Source organism: Harpegnathos saltator, unplaced genomic scaffold (genome assembly GCF_003227715.2).
Source record: "Harpegnathos saltator strain DR-91 unplaced genomic scaffold, Hsal_v8.6 scaffold33, whole genome shotgun sequence".
Classification (NCBI taxonomy): Eukaryota; Metazoa; Arthropoda; class Insecta; order Hymenoptera; family Formicidae; genus Harpegnathos; species Harpegnathos saltator.
In genome coordinates, this window is record NW_020230128.1 from 1,497,072 (window position 1) to 1,518,650 (window position 21,579).

Here is a 21,579-nt window from a genome sequence, read left to right on the forward strand (position 1 = left end):
GCATTTAAGACAAGATGTGAATTATCACTTTCAGTTTTTGATTTCAAATATCAAATCTAATTCTCAGTCAAATTAATTCGCACGTTAGGAGGACGTATATTCAGGTTACTAATTGATCAAACGATCCCCCGAATGCAAGCACAGCAACAGTACGATAAACTTAGATATTCCTTCAGATTCTCCATATTACTTCTCAACTAATGAGTAAGATTTGCAGAATGTGTACGTTCAGTATTAATAATTGCAACAATATTGCATGTATGACGAGTGCACCATAAAGTGTATCGGCGAACGCGCGTGCACCGTAAGACATAAATTAATTAACATCTTCTGTTCCGGTGTTGGTAGCTTAGAGATTACTTGCAGTGCGTAGCGGCGATGAAGTCCGATATCTCGTTTCGAACATTATTCAGTCGGGAATTAGCGGCTTAATTCGCGGCCCGAAGTCCGCGATTCCGTCTCGGAGCGACTCGCGTATCGCAACGCGGCGCGCAGGACTGCCTCAGATGTACCGCGGCATTTACGTTGCATTGTGGAAACTTCAGTCATAACGGTGTGTCCAATTAATTATTCATCCGGAACACGAACGAAATTCATGCCGTAGGTACGATACGTGACGGTAAATACATGCGCGCGCGCGGCCTTCCAATTATTTCACGCGCACCTTTGATGCCGTTATTACACGGCAATACAATGATTGACGCTACACACAATGTTCAATTAATTACGTATTGATGAGGATTTAATGATTGATTTATTTCGATTGCCTCTGTACGTCCTGTCGCTCGCTCGCAATTTCGCTAGGATTCCGATAACTTCGACGTCGCATCTTGATGATCGTTTTTAATTGTTTCTCTCGTCGGGAAGAACGAATGTGCACGTTTACCTATGTTCCTCGCCGTGATCCGCGGACGTTGCGTTCTGAATTTTCGTGGGACAACAAATGGATTCGCATTTCCCTTCTGAAGAGAAAATTTGCGACAACATGGTCGCGTCGCGTTATAACGTTGCATCTTTTGCATATTAGCAAATTAAAAGTTCCCCAGATGCGCGGGAAAAAAGCTCTTCACCATTCGCTTACGTTCGTTAAGCTTTTTGTGACTTTTTTTCGTGGAGAAAGCACAAAGTACATTATCGCGTGTGCTTTTACAATCAACCCTTTTTGTCACGCCGATGATGGGCGACGGCATCCATAAAGGTTAATTGGGAGGGTTTCAAACGACGAGCAAGATTAAGATCAATACGCTGCGCGGAGAGGACGAAGCGAGCACGAACTTAATTAAACTGATTAATAATTTAAATTTTTATAATTGATTTGAGGGACTAATGAATGAGATAAGAGACGGCAGAATGAGGGGCGGTAGAATACGACTCTTGAATTATGTGGAAATATAACGTACAGGAAACTTCACTTTGCTTGATTTTGTAAGAAAAGAAGAGCAAGCGAAAAATTGTAGTAGATTTATTATAATCGTGTATCTCTCGCTGAAAAATTTGACAAGAATTTTCTCGGATTTTCAGGCAGGTGCAAGAGAAGCAAGAGAAAATTTCGTGTGTGTCTTAGGGGTTTCTCCTGACAATAGACATTCTCTCTGATACAAATTTTTTTCAAGGTGACGATTGTATGCATATACGTGTTAATTCCGTATTAATTAATTTCGTGATGAATTCCGATACCGTGTCTCTTACGTAGCGGTGACGACAAGATCCAATTTATTAATGCAAGTCTTGAGGGATGACAACGATATTGTAGACGCGTAAGTTCGCGCGATCAGGGTTGCGCGTGTCGAGTTATAAGGGCAAGCTGAGCCGCACGCCACCGCCACCATCTGACCGCTCCTTCTCCTTTTACCGCCTTCATAAAAGATCTAACACTTTTACCGAGCGCAATATATTATTTCTGCCGCTCGACTTCATTCCGTCGCGGAGGGCAAAGGGAAGATCGATTGAGCCGGATAATTTTCACGAATTTGCGATGCATCGATACATCGATAACGTTGTGATAACGTACCACTCTATATCTCGCCCTGATAGGTATCCGTGATGCGAACGATGCGCGTATATAAAAGGAATATTTCGAAAATGTCAGATACTCAGCGAGCCCGTCCATCAAGTCGACTGGCGTCGTCGGAAGCAAATGGCAGAGATCTCCTTTGCGAAATGATGAAAATTGAGCATGAGATTCCGTCCTGGCACAGAGTTACAGAGATTCGTGGATGAGTCACGCGCTCTTCAACGCGTAAACGTTAGACGAGAAGTTATCGGAGAAATTCAATTTCGAGTGTCGACCAATATTCCGATTAATAATTTCGAGCACGGACGCGAGACCTCTCTCTTTCTCAGTATTCTATCTCAAAAGTCGATACTTCCCGTTAATTTGGACCTAAAGTCCAAATTAGATGAAAAATCCCGAGCAACGACGGAATGCGTCTCGTCGGATAAATAAAAAGGTGTAGACGCGCCTCGCGCGATCGTCGACATGCGTCGCTCTTGGCAGACTGCATTAACTTAATTGATCGGAATTGTCGTCGGCGAGTAAACGAATCAACCTAATCCGCTAATGAAACAAGTCGCGCTCGGACACGCGATCGGTAAGGTAATCGCCTATGGAGCCAAGGCTAGACGTCGCCAGTCGCTGATTCTAATTAGCGTCGATGACTGCTCTTTCGCGCTCATGTACGCGCGGCACGAAGGTGCGCAATCAGTCACCTCGTTAAATCGATCACCGCCGCGCAAAATGATCATTGTTCCGCTCGGCTTGCAATCGCTACGGCGTATTATATTTCCAGCGCGTTATTTCCGTAATTTGCGCAATATGAGCGCGAAATCGCGCTGATATTGCGCGACGAGCGGCGCAATGTTGCGAACGGCCGATATTGCGACGTGACAATCAAATAAATGAGTCCCGACGGCGATGACGGCGCCAAAGAAAATATGATAAATTATGTCACGATATAATAGCCAATAAAGCGCTCGGGCTCTCGTCCTCTCGCTAATTTCTCATCGACGCCTGCTGATGTTAACGTTAATTTTTCCGAGGCGGCGATTTTATTATCTCTATTTGCTTGCCTGAGTTGCTTGTCAGGTCTCGATATCGCGTCCATTGCGAATTGAAAGGGAGAAGGCTCGCGAGACGTCGGGTTCTCGAGTCCACGAGGAACGCGGGTGTCAACCTGAGAAGCAAATCAAGCGAAAAGGCATTACGCTACGAAAACCTGAGGTACCCAATTAAATATCTCGATTGAGAAATTTCGTTGGAAACGACCGGCGTCGGCACTCGCGCGCGCGTTTCATTCATCGTGCGTACTTTAATCCGCCGCGCTCCTTGCCGCTCCATTTACGGCTATACCTCAAGCAACGAGAACCGCGCAGTGACACTTCATCAGAGCGCCCGTTAATTGGCCGTTCGCGTCGGCTTTTTTTCTCTCCCTTTGCCACGAACCGTCACAGTGCCGCTGCGAGATGCAACAGAGCGGCGAGAGAGAGAGAGAGAGAGAGAGAGAGAGAGAGAGAGAGCCGTGGCTTTTGAATCGAACGAAGAATTTTTCCCGATACCGATGCGTGTGGCTCGCCCTTCCTCCTCCGCATTCATATAACTTTCAATACCCTCCTGTGCTCTCGTCGTTCGTCACTCGCATAAAGCGCATCCCCTCCGTATGGAAATCGCGAGGCTAGAACTGCCAGCGAGCAAAGTGAAAATCTGCATTCGCATAATTTCTGCTACACACGCGCGGATTTGCGGCACCTCCCGAAAGACGTCTCGTTCGCGAGCGGTTTATCCGCATCGGCGGAAATTATTCCGCCCGTCTCCGCTCTTCTCCGTCGTTTTTCTTCGCGGCTCGAGTGAATTCCGAATTACCTTCGCGATACACTCGCGACGTTTCACGAGAGGATCCGCGAGTCGTCTCAAGCCGCAAGTATTGGGTATTAAACTTAATTTTAAAGGATTGTTTTGTGAAAATGAACGTTTATTTCGAAACAAAGTGATAAATACATGTTATTCAAAGTATTGTCCATCCTTAGCTACAACTTTTTCCCATCTTTTTAGCAAAAGGCGAATTCCTCGGCGGAAGAACGACTCGTCTTTTGTGGTTATCCACGAATCGAGCCATTTTTCGATATCTTCTAAAGAACTGAAGTGCTGGACAGAAAGGTGATTCTGCATAGATCGAAACAAGTGGAAATCAGAAAGAGCAATGTCTAGTGAACACGGCGGGTGAGGTAATAAGGGTGTCCCAAAATTCACGCAAGATTTGAATTTTGCGCCATTTGTGCGGTGAAGTGTTGCCAACGAAAAAAAAAAAAAAGACAGCATGACAGTTTAGGGTTTTTAAACTGACCACGCACAGCGAAGAGAGTTCGTTGAATGGATTATGGAACAACAACAAGTGGCTGCTGATTTTTCGAACAAAATCATTTTCAGCGATGAGGCTCTCATTTTCATCTTGATGGTTTGGTTAATCGACGAAATTGTCGCATTTGGGGTTCAGAAAATCCACGAGTGATTGTTGAGAAACAAATGCATCCACAACGTGTCACTGTTCGGTGCGGATTTTGGGCTGGAGGCGTCATCGGACCATTCTTCTTCGAAAATGCGGCTGGTCGGGTAATAACAGGTGTTAACAGTTAATGGTGCTCGCTATCGCGACATGATAATCCAGTTTTTTGTGCCTAAATTGCAAGATATGGATGTGGTCACGACATGTGGTTTCAACAAGACGGTGCCACATGTCATACAGCCCAAGAGAAACAATTCAATTACTGCATGAGTCATTTCCTGGTCGTGTAATTTCTCGTTTTGCCAACAAGCCTACGACCACCCACGCCTTGAAGGAGGAAATTGTTGAGCGCTGTATCAATGAAATTCAGCCACATTTGTGCAAAACGGTCATGGAAAATTTCAACAAAAGAGTGCATATGTGCCAGCAAAGCCGTGGAGGTCATTTACCCGATATGCTATTCCATACATAACCCTATACTGTATACTTTATGAATCAATAAAAAATTTACAATTTTTAATTATAAACCTGTGTTTTCTATCAAAATTACTTGTTGCGTGAATTTTGGGACACCCTTTAGAACATCCCATCCGAGCAGCTCTAGCGTTTCCTTCACCGGTTTGGCGACATGTGGCCGGCCGAGCGTTGTCATGCTGGAAAATCACTTTGTCGTGTCTTTCGGCGTATTCCGGTCGTTTTTCTTTCAATTCTCGGTTCAGCTACTACTAGTTGTTAACTAGTCGATAACGGTCCTCAGTAATGGTTTCGCCAGCCGGTTTTAGCAGCTCATAATAAACCACATCCTTCTGATCCCATCAAATACAGAGCATTACCTTCGAACGATGGATAAGTGGAAAGTCTCCACTTTTGAATAGTCTAAACCTCACTACCTCTAAACCTCTAAGTACTCACAAGTTGAGATCGATGGAGCATAATCCCCATAAGCTTCGGACGAAGCAAACGAAGACTTTCAGCTGCCGATTTTGTCAGATGGAAACAAAAAAGTAACGCCTCGAAACGCAAATTGCGTTTCGTTGGCACAAAACCCGCTATATTGAATGCGCTAAAAAAATATGTTATTTACACTTGGACCAAATGAAATATACTGATTCTTAAAGCCTAATGACAGGGCTTTCCTATGAAGTTGGCTTCAGCCGGGCATGACGGGCTGATGCCATTAGGCGCCATCTCTTGTAAATCCCGTTAAAATTAAGTTTAATACCCAATAACACCGTCGGGTTCATTGTTGTGACCATCAGTGTTAATATCGCGTTTCAAGAATTTCGAATCTGACGCAATTAGCGCACCGGCCGCATAGTATTGGGTTGGCAACTAAGTGATTGCGGATTTTAAATAAGAATGAAAATTCAAAATTTTTAATTTGCTTTTCAAAATTTTTTTCAATGCATGTATGCGATACATTGAGCTTCTCTGCAATATCACGTGTTGTGCTATGACGATCTGAATCGATAACGGCCTTGATATGGGTCTCATCGACTTCAACTGGACGGCCAGATCGTTATTCGCATGTTTCAATGAAAAATCACCAGAACGAAATCTGGCAAATCAATTTTGACACTGCCTTTCTTTCAAGGCTTCATTCCCATATACGGCACATAACTTCTTGTGTGCTTGCGATGCGTTCTTGCCTTTTCGGAAATAATACAATAAAATATCTGTCTCAAGTGCACGTCTTGCTCTTCCATTTTTAAATTGGGATAAAAACAAAAGAACTAAAGAACTAATCGATATAATTTTTGTACTGAATGAAAGGTAGAAGTCCAAACAATAAGAAAAAAATATAGGTTAGGTACTTTGAACATGTTAACGAAACAAAAGAAAGCGTAAAATCCATCTGTCGACAAAATCCGCAATCATTTAGTTGCCAACCCAATAGATTGCGCGGAGCGTCGCTCGGAGCCGGGAACTGTGTGTAGTGTCATCGTCACCTCGGCACTTGGTTACGAACTTCGTAGCCCGAAGTTTCGCCGATTGCGCCGATTCAGTAATTATTGAACTACGCCGCCGCGCTGCGGCAGCTTTCACGTTTCGCTCGCGTTTTCCGTTCGCCGCCGCTCGCAGCGAACGAATTCAACGAAACGACGTAACGTCGATGCGCCCGCGCGTGTAAGCCGTCGTTGCATCCGCGCTGTTGTTCGACCTCATCATCTACTTCGACAGCGGCCTCGATTTTTCGTACAAATACCGTGCCGTACCGTTCATCATTTTTCCGAAACAGTAACTTTGCCGCGCGTCCTTTGACGGCCTTTGATGAAAATCGCCGAGGGCTCGCACAAAAATCGCCCGCGGCCGACCGGCCGTGCGTATTTCGGTTTTATGCAAATGGAAAGTAAACATTTACGCAGTGAGAGGAGGTTCCGCCTCTTTCTTCCATTTTTTGGAATCTTCAAAATGTAGCGCGCGATCATTTGCTCTTTTTACCCGCGCCGTATCTGTCTCATTAATTTGCAGATTCCGTGCCACGCAACGGGAATAATCCGTGATCAAAGCGCATTTGTTCGTTTCAATTGTCCGTAGCGCGGCGGAAGGTAGGGAGAATTCCTGCGGCATAACATTTTTACATTCCACGGTAGATTCAAAGCGGTAACTCGTTTCCTCCTCGTAAATTCATCACCGTACAGCCCGAGTGGGAGAATCTGGTCTCTGCGTTAATCCTGCATTAGTGGAGTTAATGAATAAACAAAACAACATATCTTCTTTGTCCGCAGTTCTTATTTTTGTTACAAACGTCGGACATTTCGATTATTTCAAAAGGCGCGAGTAAGAAGGAGTTGCAAAAGAGCGAATGCGCGTCCGCAATTGTGCTGTGTTCATCAAGAGAAATTTAAATTTTCGAACTCGGTACGATGGACAGAAGCGAAAAGAAGACTTTGGCAGATGTCAACCGCAAGGAACTTTAACTAGCATTGTTAAATGTGTAAAAACCAGTATTTGCGAGGCTTGCGATGGATCCGGTTTTTCAACCGGTTAGAGCTATAAATTATTTGTACTCATCATAGCACACACGCGCGTAGCCGTAAATTATTTACAATCTTTGTCCAAGAGCATAAAATTAAGCGTAGAAATATCTTCATAATAATGACTAGCATTCAGCTGTCTGGGTCAGTATTTTATTGATGATAATAACCGTACCCCGGCGTCTTGCATCCCCCATCTTGACTCTGTCTTGGTCTCGATTCAGCATCCTGCTTCGGATAACTCCGGATATTCACTCGTGGCATTGACACTGACACTGACACTACACTGACATTGACACTCGCGCGTAGATACGGTTCAATCGGAGAAATGCGCGTTAATGAACGAGATGTCGGCGAAAGTCCGATTAATATTTTAACAGCCGCGGGGAATGATAGCTTATCACAGCTTACACAGCGATACACGTGCTTCACGTTGCGCCATGTATATCGCCGGTCGGTGTCAAGCGTAATGGGCTCAGTCACGGAAAAGTGCGCGACGTATCAGAATTTCAAAACAATTGGCCGTAAGGTCAAAATCGTCCCCAGCCAGTCATCAGCCGCCAATCAATGACGTGTACATTAGTCTCGCAATGGCCGAGAGATCCAAACAAAAACAACGCTTCCGAAACGCTCCGCAAGTCCCACTTTGATTTTTGCCAACGTCGCCGTCATTTTTGTTCGAAGAATGATGTACCGTTATTGAAACGAATCCGAACTGATCGCTGAACTGAAATCTCTATTGTTGCTCAGACAAGGGGCAAAGACAAACGAAATGTTGCAAGAAAAAGAGGTAAATGTAACGTTCAAACAATGTTCGCATAAAAACGAGCATCACGAGTTGCGTTCTGATCTTCGAACTCTCGTTTGCGTACTTTTATCTAAATATATCTAAATATATACAATACTATTTCTGCACGTGGAAATTCGTTGAAAATGCATTTCTCCCTCCCGGTAAAATTGCTCTCTGTGTTATTCGATTGATGAATGTTTAACTTACGTAATTTGCACGAAAAGCTCTGCAGAACCAATGTGACAGGCACGCGTTGCGAGTGTAATGCGTTATTTGTCCGTTCCGTCTCCGCGAGTTGACACTTTATTCGACACGATCGTGGTTTCCGTCACGTGTGCGAAAGCACCCACCGTCGAATCATCATCCTTCCTAGTTACACGCACGTGCGTCGCTATTATTTGCCGACACAGCCACGCGTGTGCACGCGAGAAAATACTCCGCAACCGTGACCGACGATGTTTTCCGAACAAATACGAATCCCCCGTTAAGTCGCGGATTTAACAGACGTTTCGCGCGCAATATCGACGATTGTCGCGGAGCGTCGATTTCCTTCGATCGACGTGTCACGCAACGCGCGCGCGGCCAGGGATTTGAAAAACGGAGGAACGTCGTCGCACGAAAATCACACGGACGCGCGCGTGGAGTCGATATGGCTGGGAATCGACGCTATTTTTTCTGCCGCTCGTTCTCTTTATTCCTGCCCGCATATACGAATTTGCATACGTATTAAACTCGTCAACTCGTCGGCGCGCTAGGCGCTAGGACGCTTCGGTCTCCGTCGATCGGGCGAGATTCGAGAAGCGAATTTTCACTCGGACGTGAAAAACAACAGCCGTATTCGTGCCTGCGAATGAGTCGCGCACGGTTACGTGTAATTGCGCGAAATCGCGCTCCCGATGCAACCGCGACGTGCGACAATTGCATTCGCTCTATACCCGGCGAGATACCGATTGTGTGCGGGGCGGCATGTCGATGTCGCAGCATGCATTTCCGCCTGACGAGCGTGTTCCAAGGCGTATCCGTTCCGCCGGTGTTTCCTGGCCACGCCAATTCCGCGCGATAAAAGCCGGAGATAATTGTGGCGCGCTCGCCGCGGCAGCCTCGCGCTAATTATCGCGCTCGTTCGACGTGGATGCGGCCGCGCGCGCGCGCGCGCGGCTACGCCTGACTCGATTTTATATTTAATTGTGTGCGAAGTGTGTCATCGCTGGCTGGCGTCGCCGCGTGTTATATTATTTAGCGCAGCATCGTCGTTTGAAATTACCGACATATTTACATGACTGGCATAATCCCCTCCCGACAATGCCGTTAATCCTCCTATCGTTATGAACGCGACGACGCTTGTAAATAAAGCCGCGCGCGGCAACGTGAGTGAGTGAGTGAGTGAGTCCGATGTGTTTGATTTGATTTTACGACTCGTGTGTATCAACAATGATCTACCGGTGTCGATTTTTCCGCGCGCGCGCGCGCGCGCGCGTGCGAGGAGAAAGGGATTTAACGGTAAATTATTAATGAGCCGCGTGGCAAATTTGGGATCGTTCCGCAACAATTTCCTCGTGTCTGCGAATATCCGTGAAAATGTCACTCGCGACGCATGACGTAAGATAATTTCGCATTTTATCCGACGAATGCTGTTCCGCCGGCTGAAAAGCGCAGCGATCTTATGTCACTGTCACGCTTGCGTCGCGGACAATTTTTACATTTCGCGCTGCGCCCAACGCGAATTTGTTTCCCTTTCGCATCGGATCGAGTGGCGGTCGAGAGAGCACCATTGTCAAAGCGAGGTTACGTACGCTGGCGCGTACTAGTGATGGCCACTGAGCGATGTGCGAGAAGATTCATTGTATATCGACGATACGTAGCAACGAGCAGCGTGCTGCTCGTGCTTATTAATAGCGTACATCGCCGAAAATAAAATATCCCCGCGTGTCTCCCACGTATCTCACTGCGACAGCGGAGAATCGCGCTGCGCAGCTGTGTCGCAGTATTTCGCTTTGTTGTGCATTTCGGTGGTGCGTTTTTGAGTTCGGGCGTTTTCGCGTCTCGCGAAAAATATCACGTAACAGAAGCGTAGACACAGCGGTATCAATGGCTGTAAATGATTGATCTCGGCGACTGACATGATTGTCGCAAGAACACGCAGATGGACGGTTTAGCGAGAAATACAGAGCGGTACGACGATGCAAATTCGTAAATTTAAATCTGCGTAAACTTGATGATAAATTTAAAACTCAATTTCGGCGTAATCAGCGAATCTCCGCGGACGATCTGGCCGATTGAACGTTATCGTTATCGAGCAAAATGGTTTGCCAAACGCTAAAGATAACAAAAGAAATACGACACGGAAGAGATGTTAATAAATCAAGTTTGTGTTAATAAGTCAGGTTGCGCGCACGCGTTTTGTTTCGTGCCGCCAGATCACCCGGATGATGATAGCGCGTTTAAAAGTCTCATTGTTACCTGCTCAAAGGCGGCGAGCGAAGCTTTCGACGCGAAATATCGCGTGACTCTATTATCATTAAGCCCGTAATATCGTTAATGCACAACAATACCACTCGATTGCTATCCGGTAGCAAGATGTGGCCGGCGTTATCTGCAGGTTTACGCCGTCGCGTCTAAATAAACGGCCACCCCCGAATTAGCTAAATAGACAAGCCGATATCTGGTCCGACCCAATTTACCGTAATTTGGGATACATCGTAGCCGAGGCCGAATGTAGGCGAAAGAAGACGAGAGAGAATACGTTCGATAGGGGACAAAAGAATGATTTCGCGAGGGTCATTTCAAGCAAGAAGCAGCCGAGAAATTAAAAGACGCGACTTCTTGCCATCAATTTGCGACAACTTGCGCTACGCAGGCTCTACGAATCCGCTCTACGAATAATTTGCACGGCACGTGTCCGTTCATATACATAAATGAAAATAAAGATGTACCGCACGCTTTCGCTCTCGAGAATCCTTCTTTTATCGAAGAGATAAATGAAGAGATGAAAATTCACTCACGATTAGAAATGTAATCGTGAGTGAATTTTCTGCATGTCATTAGTATTTCTGTACCGGTCGAAACCGTTCTAGTAGGCCGCATTTGCCCGTAGAGAAGAGAGATAGCGCGAGCTTGACGCGACAGGTTTGCGTATTTCCTATACGTAACTATATCCGCCGACTGGAATCACATATTGCAGTTAGCGGAAACCGATAGCAAGCTGAATCCGGAAAGCGCGCGAAGTGCAAACGTTTACGGCAACGAAGAGGATACACAGACAGTGCACCCAACAGTTCTGGCCTATCGCCAGCGAGAACTATTTTCGATCTTGGTTAAAGGAACCCGTCTCGACGCGCTTTCCCGGAGTGACATTCGCCACTTCGTCCTGTTGATTCGTGCCATCTTTTCCTCAGATCAGCTGTAAAGACTCGTCATCATCGAAGAAGCATCTCTCGCGCAAGAATAAAACACCTTGACCGGAGCGACTTGTATAAAATATGATGCTCTGATACGATTATCTATTCACAATGAAACTTCATTTTCCGAGACACATTGTTCACTGAGAGTCCGGCCGAGTCTCGAAATAAGATCCACGTCACTTCGAAACGTTTGTACGTCCCGCTCGTTCGTCCCGACTTAAAGCTTACTTCCGGTCCGGTGACTTTGGCCGATTGTGATTTAATTAGCTCAGAACTCCGTCCCGTCCGAATATGTCTCTGTCCCGCTCTGTCGTTGTCATGGGCAGACGCAAAGGAGAGGTCGCGATAACGAAGTATTTCCTCGAAGGACGAATAGTGACCAGGGAGAGAATTTATTGGCTTTCCGCTATACGCCGAGCGATCGAGGCTTCGTATCAAGAGCGAGACGCTTATCGATTCGGTCCGACCACATCGGCTGTAGTTTCACTAAATGTATCTGACAAGAGCGAGTAAAAATACCAGGTTAGATAGGACCCGCGAAGATAAACTTCCGGTCACTTTCGCATCACCGCGTCACCGTTTTGTTTTATTCTTATTCTTTCTCGTTCGGTCGCGCAGCAAAAAGTGGCACGTTAATATAACGCGAAAACAAACCAGAGCGTTTAAGTCTGTCGGTTAACGTGTAATTGTATGAGAATCTATAGAGTTGAAGGGATTTTTTTTAAATTACATTGATCTCTCTCTCTCTCTCTCTCTCTCTCTCTCTCTCTCTCGATAAATTTTGCGCTTAAAGAAAGAATATTAGAACAGAAGGGGAATTTTCCCTCGGGCGAAGAGAGAAATTTTAATAAGGTCTTTAATAAATTAAATAAGAGGAGAAGGAAGAAGTTTACTGTGTACTTGTGACTAATAAGTACTTATAAAGTGAAACTTTGCGATTGAAATTTCGCGATCGTAATATATCGCGTGAAATTAAAAGGAGAACAAGATGGAAGCGTCGTTGTCGAGATCGCTGTCAAATAGCGACGTGCGATGATTTGTTATTGTTAAAGTCGATGTGTCGGGTCGACTTTTGAAATTGATAGAGCGCACACGCCTCGTTACGAACGCTCGCCGTATCGGAAATTGGTAAGCGCGCTCTCGTCCGCTGCTTGGAGGTCAGTTTCAATTGTTGCTAACTCGGTTCAAGTTCACTCGCTAAAACCTCGACTCGCTAATTTCTCGCGATTAATATCCGCGATCGACGAGCGGCTATACGAGTGGAATTACGCAATGGCATTTACAGCGGGATCGAAATCTCGTTATGCCTACGAAACACGATCCGTTGTAATCGTCGGGATCTCCTGCGCGCGAGCGATCATTCGTGACTGTCTCTCGAGTCAAGATTGTTTATTAACACAATGTTTACGCACTGCTATCATATCATGACGTCCTCTGGCCCTTATCTTAATGTATCTATATCGAAATCATAGTGAGTCGCTTGAAAATACAACAGTTCAATTTCGCGTGTCTTTGCATTTCGCGGAAGGAAGCTGGCAAAGGAAGAGCGTATTCTCGTAGTATATCGTATAATCAAGATGACTAAAGTATCATATTACGTCACCATAATAGCCAAAATTTAACCTGCTTGGCAGTTGACCGCTCCCAAAACGCGGTGAAACGAAATAAATTTACCTTTGTTGTAAATCTATCTTGTAATTTCCGCGTTTTGATATATCTCTTCATTCGTAGCAATGCCGTAGTAATTGGATTACGACGAGTGTACGCGGCTCCGCCTCGTAGAACGACGCAATATTTTCAATTTATCGTCATAATGTGCGTGTATCATATAACGACCCAGTTTTGCGTATAACTTAATATATTAAACGTTTCCGACGAACGTTACTAAATCACGAATACTTGCCGTGAATATTTCGGCGACCAATCGCTCTATAAATTCGTGGATAGTTCGTCTCGTTGCGCGCTACGTATGTGTGTGTGCCCTGTGAAACTTGATAAAAATTTCATACAGACGTCAGCCCTTGCGTCTCCTCTTGCTACCTCCCTTTCCACCTCTAAAGCTCTCTCTCTCTCTCTCTCTCTCTCTCTCTCTCTTTCTCTCTCTCTCTCTCTCTCTCTCCTTCTCTCCCTCTCTCTCTCGTCAGTCATTCTTTCTCTCTATTTCTGAAAACACAATCCGGCTTCACTTTGGCTATAATACATCAATTATTTTGATAAAATACGTCGCCCTTGCCGCTTGTGCATTTTTGTATCGTGTGTAATGCGATTTTATTTGCGCGACACGCGCAATACCCGGCTTTATATATCGACTCTTGACTTTTGTTCCTCTCTGCCACGGTTTACAGACCGTGTGCACTGTAGCAAAACGCCTTGTAAACGTGATACATATCATACTACCGTGTAACTCTACCGAATAAACTGAATAAACCCGACGGAGCGAATACGCCTGTTAGGCACGAAAGTTGTATGCACATCGATGCCGAGTTCTCGACCATTAGTTCTCGATATTGCGTGCCTCAAATATCGCTGCGAAAACCGCAAAAGAGATTCCATCGCGAATCCGATCGCGTGTTCCTCCTGAGGACGGGTATTTTGTTATAGATGATTTAGTACAGAGCGGCAAAGCGAGGGAGGTATATCGCGGTATGAGTTAAGTGCGTGTGCGATCGCGAACACAATCGTACAAAAGGACATTTTCGAGACCTGGTAAATGGGGAGGAAGGTTTCTTCGTGAGTAGATCCAATTTGAGCAGGAATGTTCGACCTTGAGAAAAATCACAAAGTATGTATCCAAGCGTGTGTATACATATACAAATATGTATGAAATTCATTTATATAGGTTTCAACATCACCGAGTTTTTCGAATATCCGATGCGCCTCCAGTGATACGAACACAAATTACAGCGACGATGCTAATATCTTTCATAAAATTACATCCCTAATTTACGACGAATTTTGTGGGTAAACTTTTAACGAGCAAACTGAAAAATATTTTGTAAGTTGAGTTTTCGACAGAATTCCGTCATACTAGAGAGAGAGAGAGCATGATTGAAACGTGCGTAAATTATCATTAAAATAAAATCGAAATGCATATGAATCGCACGTGTCAAATGCAACCGGTAGCGTGACGAGTAATAAATATGCTCTATGCGTATGAAGTTTCTAGCTCGCGTATCTTTTTTTTTCTTTACAACCGTGTCATCATTGCACCTGGGAATGTCTCCTTGGGGAGAGCAGGCACGGAATATGAGATAAAAATGGCTACGCGTGTAGCTGCCCTATTTTTTTTCCGGCGAATCCCTAGCGATATGAGTTCTCTGTTGCAACGTGCACTCCATTGTGTAGGTATAGGTTATGCTTTAGGCTCTCGGCTAAAAGCCTTTACTATGCAATTACCTACACGTCTCTTCAAGAATACACGTTTGGCCACCTGTTCCGCTCACGAAGTCTTTTTTTACTCGAGAAGGAAGTTACGTGTCTCAAATTTTGACATCGAATGAGACATCGAAAATTCGTGTTTGCACAATTACAAATGAAAATTATTTAAAAACTAGAAGAACGTAAGGGCACATTTTATGTACCCCCGTTGACATTTTAACACCTAATAAAACAATAACCTCGTTGAAACTATCAAATAAATAAATCAGTTTAATTAATAAATAACCGGCTTTTTTATAAACATACGAGTCTATCTAAAGTATCCGGAGATTAATTATGAATTAATAATTTTAATAAATTGATATACTGTACAAAAGTCAAAACAATTGTAACTTAACTGAAATACTTTCTATAATCATAATTGTCATAATTTCAATGAGTTAAAGGAGAGCAAGATTGACATTGACTCCATCGAAATCAAGTGAAGAAGTTTGTTGGACAAAAACCGCGAAAACGAATAGGCTCGAATTGGCGAAATACCGAAGAAGGCGAGGCAAGGTAAGAGAGACCATTGGATATCGTTCAATTAATAGCCGAGAGAAGTCTCGATCGCAGGAGATGGCTAGAATTGACACGAAGTGGCGAAGGCAACTGGTATCGACAGGCGACGATCCGCCGTCAGCGCCTATCACGCTTCCAAATCGAGTCCGGCGTTACATTCGCAAAATCTCCTTGCGAGCGAGCTTAGATCGGCAGGCCGCGAGAATTTAGCGACGCGATAACAATGACGCTGTCATTTGCGCAAGCAATCTTATAACATAAAAATAGAACGCGGCTATCGCGAACTCGCGTACCGTAAGCCCGCCGTAAAATAATCCGCCGCCGCCGACGATTGAAATGTCGTCGCGGCGATGTCAGCGATTATTCTTTTAAACATCCAGTTCGAGGAGCTGGGCCGTTTAATTAAAGCGACCGTTTAATCAAATACTTATGATTATGCTTTCCTCCATCGGGTTCACTCAAGTTAGTTTACTCTTCGAGAATCTCTTCCCGCCGTGGTGGCAATTTGTATCATTTCGGATATGACCCAAATGGACGTTTCGCGAGCAACGGATGTTATTGCGGTGCTTCGACAGTTTAATAAATATAACTTTAGCGATTGTAAGTAGAAATTATCTGGTTTTCTTCCATCTCCTCTAGCTGTATATTATTTACTCGGTGGAGTGTATTTTCTAAATAATGCAGATAAACTTTTGTACAAAATTGATATTAATATCGAATATCCGTGCTGTTAAAATTAACGATCTCGTTACATGCTCAAATTGTTTCGCCGCTATCGATATGAATGTCTTTTTTTCTTTTTTTAAAAAAAGGAAATAATGAAAAAGACTCGACATTTTGAAATCGACAGTTTCGCTCTCTTTTAGAGATATTACAATTTTACCGCGACAGAAACACAAAATGACGAGTCCGTCAGAAATTTAGCCGATGATTCACGAAGTTACGTTTGCCGTTGTTTATTATCTCAAGTTCGCGATCTTCCATCTGCGCTGGGCTTTTCATATAAAAATAATCTCAGTTGCGAGCGTGTGTGTGCGTGTATGCGCGTGCGTTTATTTCCAATAATACGAATCATTTTCTCTGCGTAATAAGCCACTTTGTATGAAACATTGATATTAAAATGCCGATGTATTTTTTAATCCGATACGCGACAGAGGTTTCTAACAGACATTATTAAAACCGGGGAAAATATACGAAACCTATATCGCTCCATCGCTACATCGCTCGTGGAAGGAAATGGAAATATAAAAGCTGCCTCCTTTTTCTCTTCGTGAAAGCATTTGAACGACCGATCAGAGACCGTAACATAGACGGAGTTTTGATTTCGGTACAAGTTCGAGATCGAGCGATCGCGTGTTCTCGCAATTCGCGATGCGATGTATGTATTTTTGGAGTAGTAATTCGCCCGACGTCATAATCATAATCTCGTCCACTTTGCAATTCGCGTTTTCTTTCGTCACGCCCACGTCACGCCAATTCTGCATCGGAAATTCCCTATTTTTGTTTACCTATTTTGTTTTGTCGAAATCAGTGGATAAACATGTCAAAGCGTGGGATTGCGGTTCAGACGAAATTAATAACTTGTTAAGTTATGCCGGCTTGAATCGTCGGCGAGCTTTTCCAACTTTCGCTCACCCGCTCGTTTGCGAACATTTCAGTAACAGTTTCACAATTTTCCGATACATAATTGTTGCTTCCGATGGCCCAATTCTATTTCTGTTATGGACAGCTGCCGAGTATTAATATTGCAGTAGAAACACTGCGCTGACAAATCATACAACATGTTATTAACGCATAATGAATATCGCGGTGGTCACTGGTGATCAGTACTATGATGTTATCGCTTCTCATCAAGTTATAGTATAAGATATAATTAATTGCATCCAAACATTGAATGTACGGCCAATATAAAGCTAACGAAACGTGCTAAACATACGTTGTAAATTATTCTATACTTCATCATCGTATTTTTAATAAATCGATCGATCGGTTGTTAAGCTTTTGCACAATTAATCAAGATCAGTGCGGCAGTGAGCGTTTACGTGAAGATAAAAACCTTCAAACAAACTGGAATAGGTGGACGAAATTGGAGAACCATAAGCCGCAATATTATTCAACAGTATTATCACTATTACATTAAGCGTAAGGAGCGGCATTATTGCGAGTCGCCCTGAATTTTTGCTCAACATGATTAAAACTAATCACCTTGACACACGCAGCGCCGCGAAGTCACCGGATATCCGCTTAACGTAGGTCCTCCGTTAATTCTGCAGCGAAAAGGACATCCGGTACTTCCGGGTACTATACGGTACTATACGCGTGTGTATATCCAAGCGATTAATCTCTATCGTGTTAAATAAAAATTCAGGACAATCCGGAACGGTGCCGGCCGTATCTTTCGGCCGGTTCACCGTTTCACCGCTTGTTGTTGTTATTATTATCATCACTACTGTGCGAGAACTGTGCGAGATAAGGGGTCATGCGTGAAAGCGAGGGCAAGGGGGGCTTAATGGAAAGGATTAAGCCAGCGTATACATACATATAGAGCTTTACCCGGACAAAAGCACTCGCTTCGCGCGGTCCGGCCATAAAGCGGCATTTAACCGGAAGCTGCCGACAGCCAGCGTTCCCGATTTCAGCCGTACGATTCGAACGTGCGTCCTCGGTACCACATTCACCCGCCGGTCACCGAAACTACGTATTTTCGCGATGACGACGATGACGACGGGATAAACCGCCCGCGAACGCGCTCGGTATTTGCGTGAAATGCAACGAACAGCGAAGGGTCCTCCTTCGCTATTATTGCGCAGGTGCGCGCGATGATTAATAAAGAGAGGCGATGGGATGAAAATAAGCCGCAGGCCGCGTTTCGCAGCATTTGGAACTTGGCTCGTTCGCCGAACCTCCGTCGTCGTCAATTTCGCGCGCGCGCGCTGACGAAATTAGCAGTAAGCCGAAACACGCGGCGGCTACGATGTCCGTTGAAAATTTATGAGCTGTTCCCGATGTATCGATTAATCTCCGACATGTGTACGTAAGAAGATATCTGAATAGTCGCGTGCACAGTGTGCCCATTCGCGACAGACGTAAATCATTCGATCGTTGCGTTCATTGTATCCAAAAAGTGTGTCACATTATATTACTTTGCATCATATGTAATATGATGTGTTGCAACCGCAACTTGTCAATGGTGCGCGATTGAATGCTAGCGAAATATGTCAGTCTCCATCGCTATGCAATGCATTATTTGCATTTCTCCTTGCAAATGCATATCTCACAAACGTAGGTCGTAGGTTTGATGTTTGACAAGTGTGAGTCAAAGCTCTGTGATGGCTTTCCGGCTCGAAGAGGCAGATCGAAAAAAATTTTCCGCACAGTGAGCTTCGGAAATAATAATAGAATCTTATTTGTCGCTAGTGCTCAAAGAGCGAGACGTAACGAAGACGCGTATTGTGACGCAAATATTATTTCCGATGAAGATGCCTTTTATGCCGCGGTAATAACGGCGGTGTAAGGTACGCTTCGAAGAGCAACATGTGAGCCGAGTAGCCTTGTTTCCTCGAGAATCACTATTATGAAACTTGGAAGACGATACAACGTAGATGTGATTACGAAACTCGCGCTCGCGGAGGTGGAGGACCGAAATTCACGAATGTCGCGGGAACACCGGCGTGAGATATCGATAAAGCTCGCGGAACGGTCGCGGTCGTGGGCGCGTTTTAAATCTACCGAATTTATGTTCGCGATTCGTTCCTCGCGGAATAAAGAGGCCATTTGTGGTTCTCGTGAACGTAACGGATCAAAGGGCCACGGGGAATTAAAGGTCCTGCGAGATCGGCGTATTTACACGAGTTCCCTCTTTGCCGTCAGTATGTTTTTACAGCGTGTATATACAACACGCTGTTGTATATATTCACACATATTTAGAGAGTAAATAAGTAATTTAATGAAATATGCCGAAAGATATTCTCGTGGGTCGTACTTTATTAGATTGCGCGAGAATAAGTTTATCAAACGTCTTACGAATAAAGTCTGTGGCAAAAATGTGACGCTCGCTCGCACACTATATACAAAGTGTGTACAAACATTAAAAAGGAATTTGTCTAAAGTCTCATCTCTTCCTTCCTCCGCCGGCATCATTATCGTTGAAAGCCTTGAAAATAATGCCAGCGCGTTATTTCGCAAAATATATTTTCGTTTCCTGGAAATGCACAAAGTGATTTGGCGAACCTTTCTGCCCCATCAGCAGATGATTTTTTATAAAAATAACATCGCTTTTTATATTCTGTATAAAGTGATGTCAAAATATTCATTTCCTTATGTCACGTTGAACGTGCGTTACATCATTCGTACTTTTGAGTTGCACTCGTAAAGCGAAAAATTGTGTTTTCCACATGTGGACTATCAAGTCGCAAGATAAAAGCATTTTTTCACCGTAAGCGTGCGTTGCCAATTAAAAACCTGCCCCCTCTGTAATCTCCGCGTTAAAATATTATATTCATATGACGCGCTTTCGTGCATATATTGAGCGCTTTCGTTCCCGATTGTCCTGTTGAGGTACAAATATATGGTAGGTCGTAATCTTAAATGGGAAAACGAGATGCGTAATTCTTTCATGTCTGCATGTAAACTTAATGCGAGTGTAACCTCGTCGACGTACGTAATAGGTCGCTGCTGCTAAATTTTTCGCCACCTTTGCTTTTATTCACGAGAGTTTTTCCGGAAACACGTTGAGTCTTATTTTTGAGCTTTACGCGTTTCAGACGATCTATAATTCACGACAGATTCAGGACAGCGTTCTATTTGTAATATCACGTAACACAGAACATTTGAGAATTTAGAGATATGTTTCTTTAAACGTTTTCATATAAGTGGAATTCTCTTGAATTTTGTCGCGAATTGTAGATCATCTAAAATGAGTTTTAATCTTAATAATCTTTCGTACAAAATCCTTTTCAAGCTGTGTTTATGAAAGAGTTCAACAATAAAACTTGTTCTCTCTGGTGCGAGGATATCGTAGTACCGTTTGCAGCGTCAAATTTAAACGCTCGGAAAATAAATGCGACAACAAAATGATTCTCGCGGCAACAGCTTTGTAATAATAATACGCTTGTAATTCTTTTGCAAGATTTGCACGTGCCACCCCATCAGTGATATCCGATTGGAATTGTTAATAAATAATTAACGGCAGAAATTATCATTACCTTCCTCCTCCATGTCCGCGGCGAGATTCCCTCAGGCTTGGCCTCGATCCAAATTGGCTTCCTCCTCCGAGTCGAGTATCATCGGCGCGACGTCACCTCTCATGCACTTCACCTTCTTCGCAACATACTCATCCGCATCGGGCGCGCGTTTTCTTTCCTTACCGCAAATTCGGATCTTCAGGATTTACTGTTCAACAGCGCGACGCGATCTCGCGCTAACCGACGATCGTTCCGTCCCAGCGTACATTGGTTTCCCAGAGCAGATCGCAGGCGAATCCAATACGTGCGTGTAAATATTTGCCCGTGCCCGGATCCAATTAAATTTTAAACGCGTGAACTTCCACGACCGTCGCCACCAAGTACATAGTCCCATTTAAAGGTGTCATATTAATATGTTTGCTCGTCCTTACGTTTGTTCCTCCGTCTCGCTTATGAGAAAGAAAGCCGGTGATTATTATCGCGGCTCACATCAGCGAGAAATCTTCGCGGAATCAAACTTTTGTGCAGCATAGATCAATCACGAATAGCATCTTGAACAGTCAACGTCAAATTGACGCATTATCGAATACCGAAGTGTGATCGAAACTTTAATTTACTCTCAAGATGTTTCTTTTTTCAACTATGTAAGTCGTCTCTTCCAATTTGATCCTCGCTAAAGTATCCTCTCAACCGTTTTCGCGGCCGCGAAGCCCGCAACTGGTGGCCGAATTGCACGGAGAGACTGCTGAGAAGCTTTTCTACAGTCCCTTCGCGATAACTCCATGGTAA

At 44.3% G+C, this 21,579-nt stretch overlaps 1 protein-coding gene across 2 annotated transcripts in view; it reads right to left on the reverse strand.

Moving 5' to 3' along the window:
- Adcy2 (adenylate cyclase type 2 Ac76E) overlaps positions 1-21,515 on the reverse strand; it is a 44,339-nt gene extending 22,824 nt beyond the window's left edge. Inside the window, exon 1 of one of the 2 annotated variants that reach the window (XM_011143118.3) lies at positions 20,812-21,515. In XM_011143118.3, coding sequence (XP_011141420.1) covers positions 20,812-20,824 — 13 coding nt within the window. In that variant the 5' untranslated portion in view covers positions 20,825-21,515. Of the gene's footprint in view, positions 1-7,652; positions 7,690-20,811 lie in introns of those variants that run through there. The other variant, XM_011143117.3, reaches the window with a different exon arrangement.
- Between the last annotated feature and the right edge of the window lie 64 nt (positions 21,516-21,579).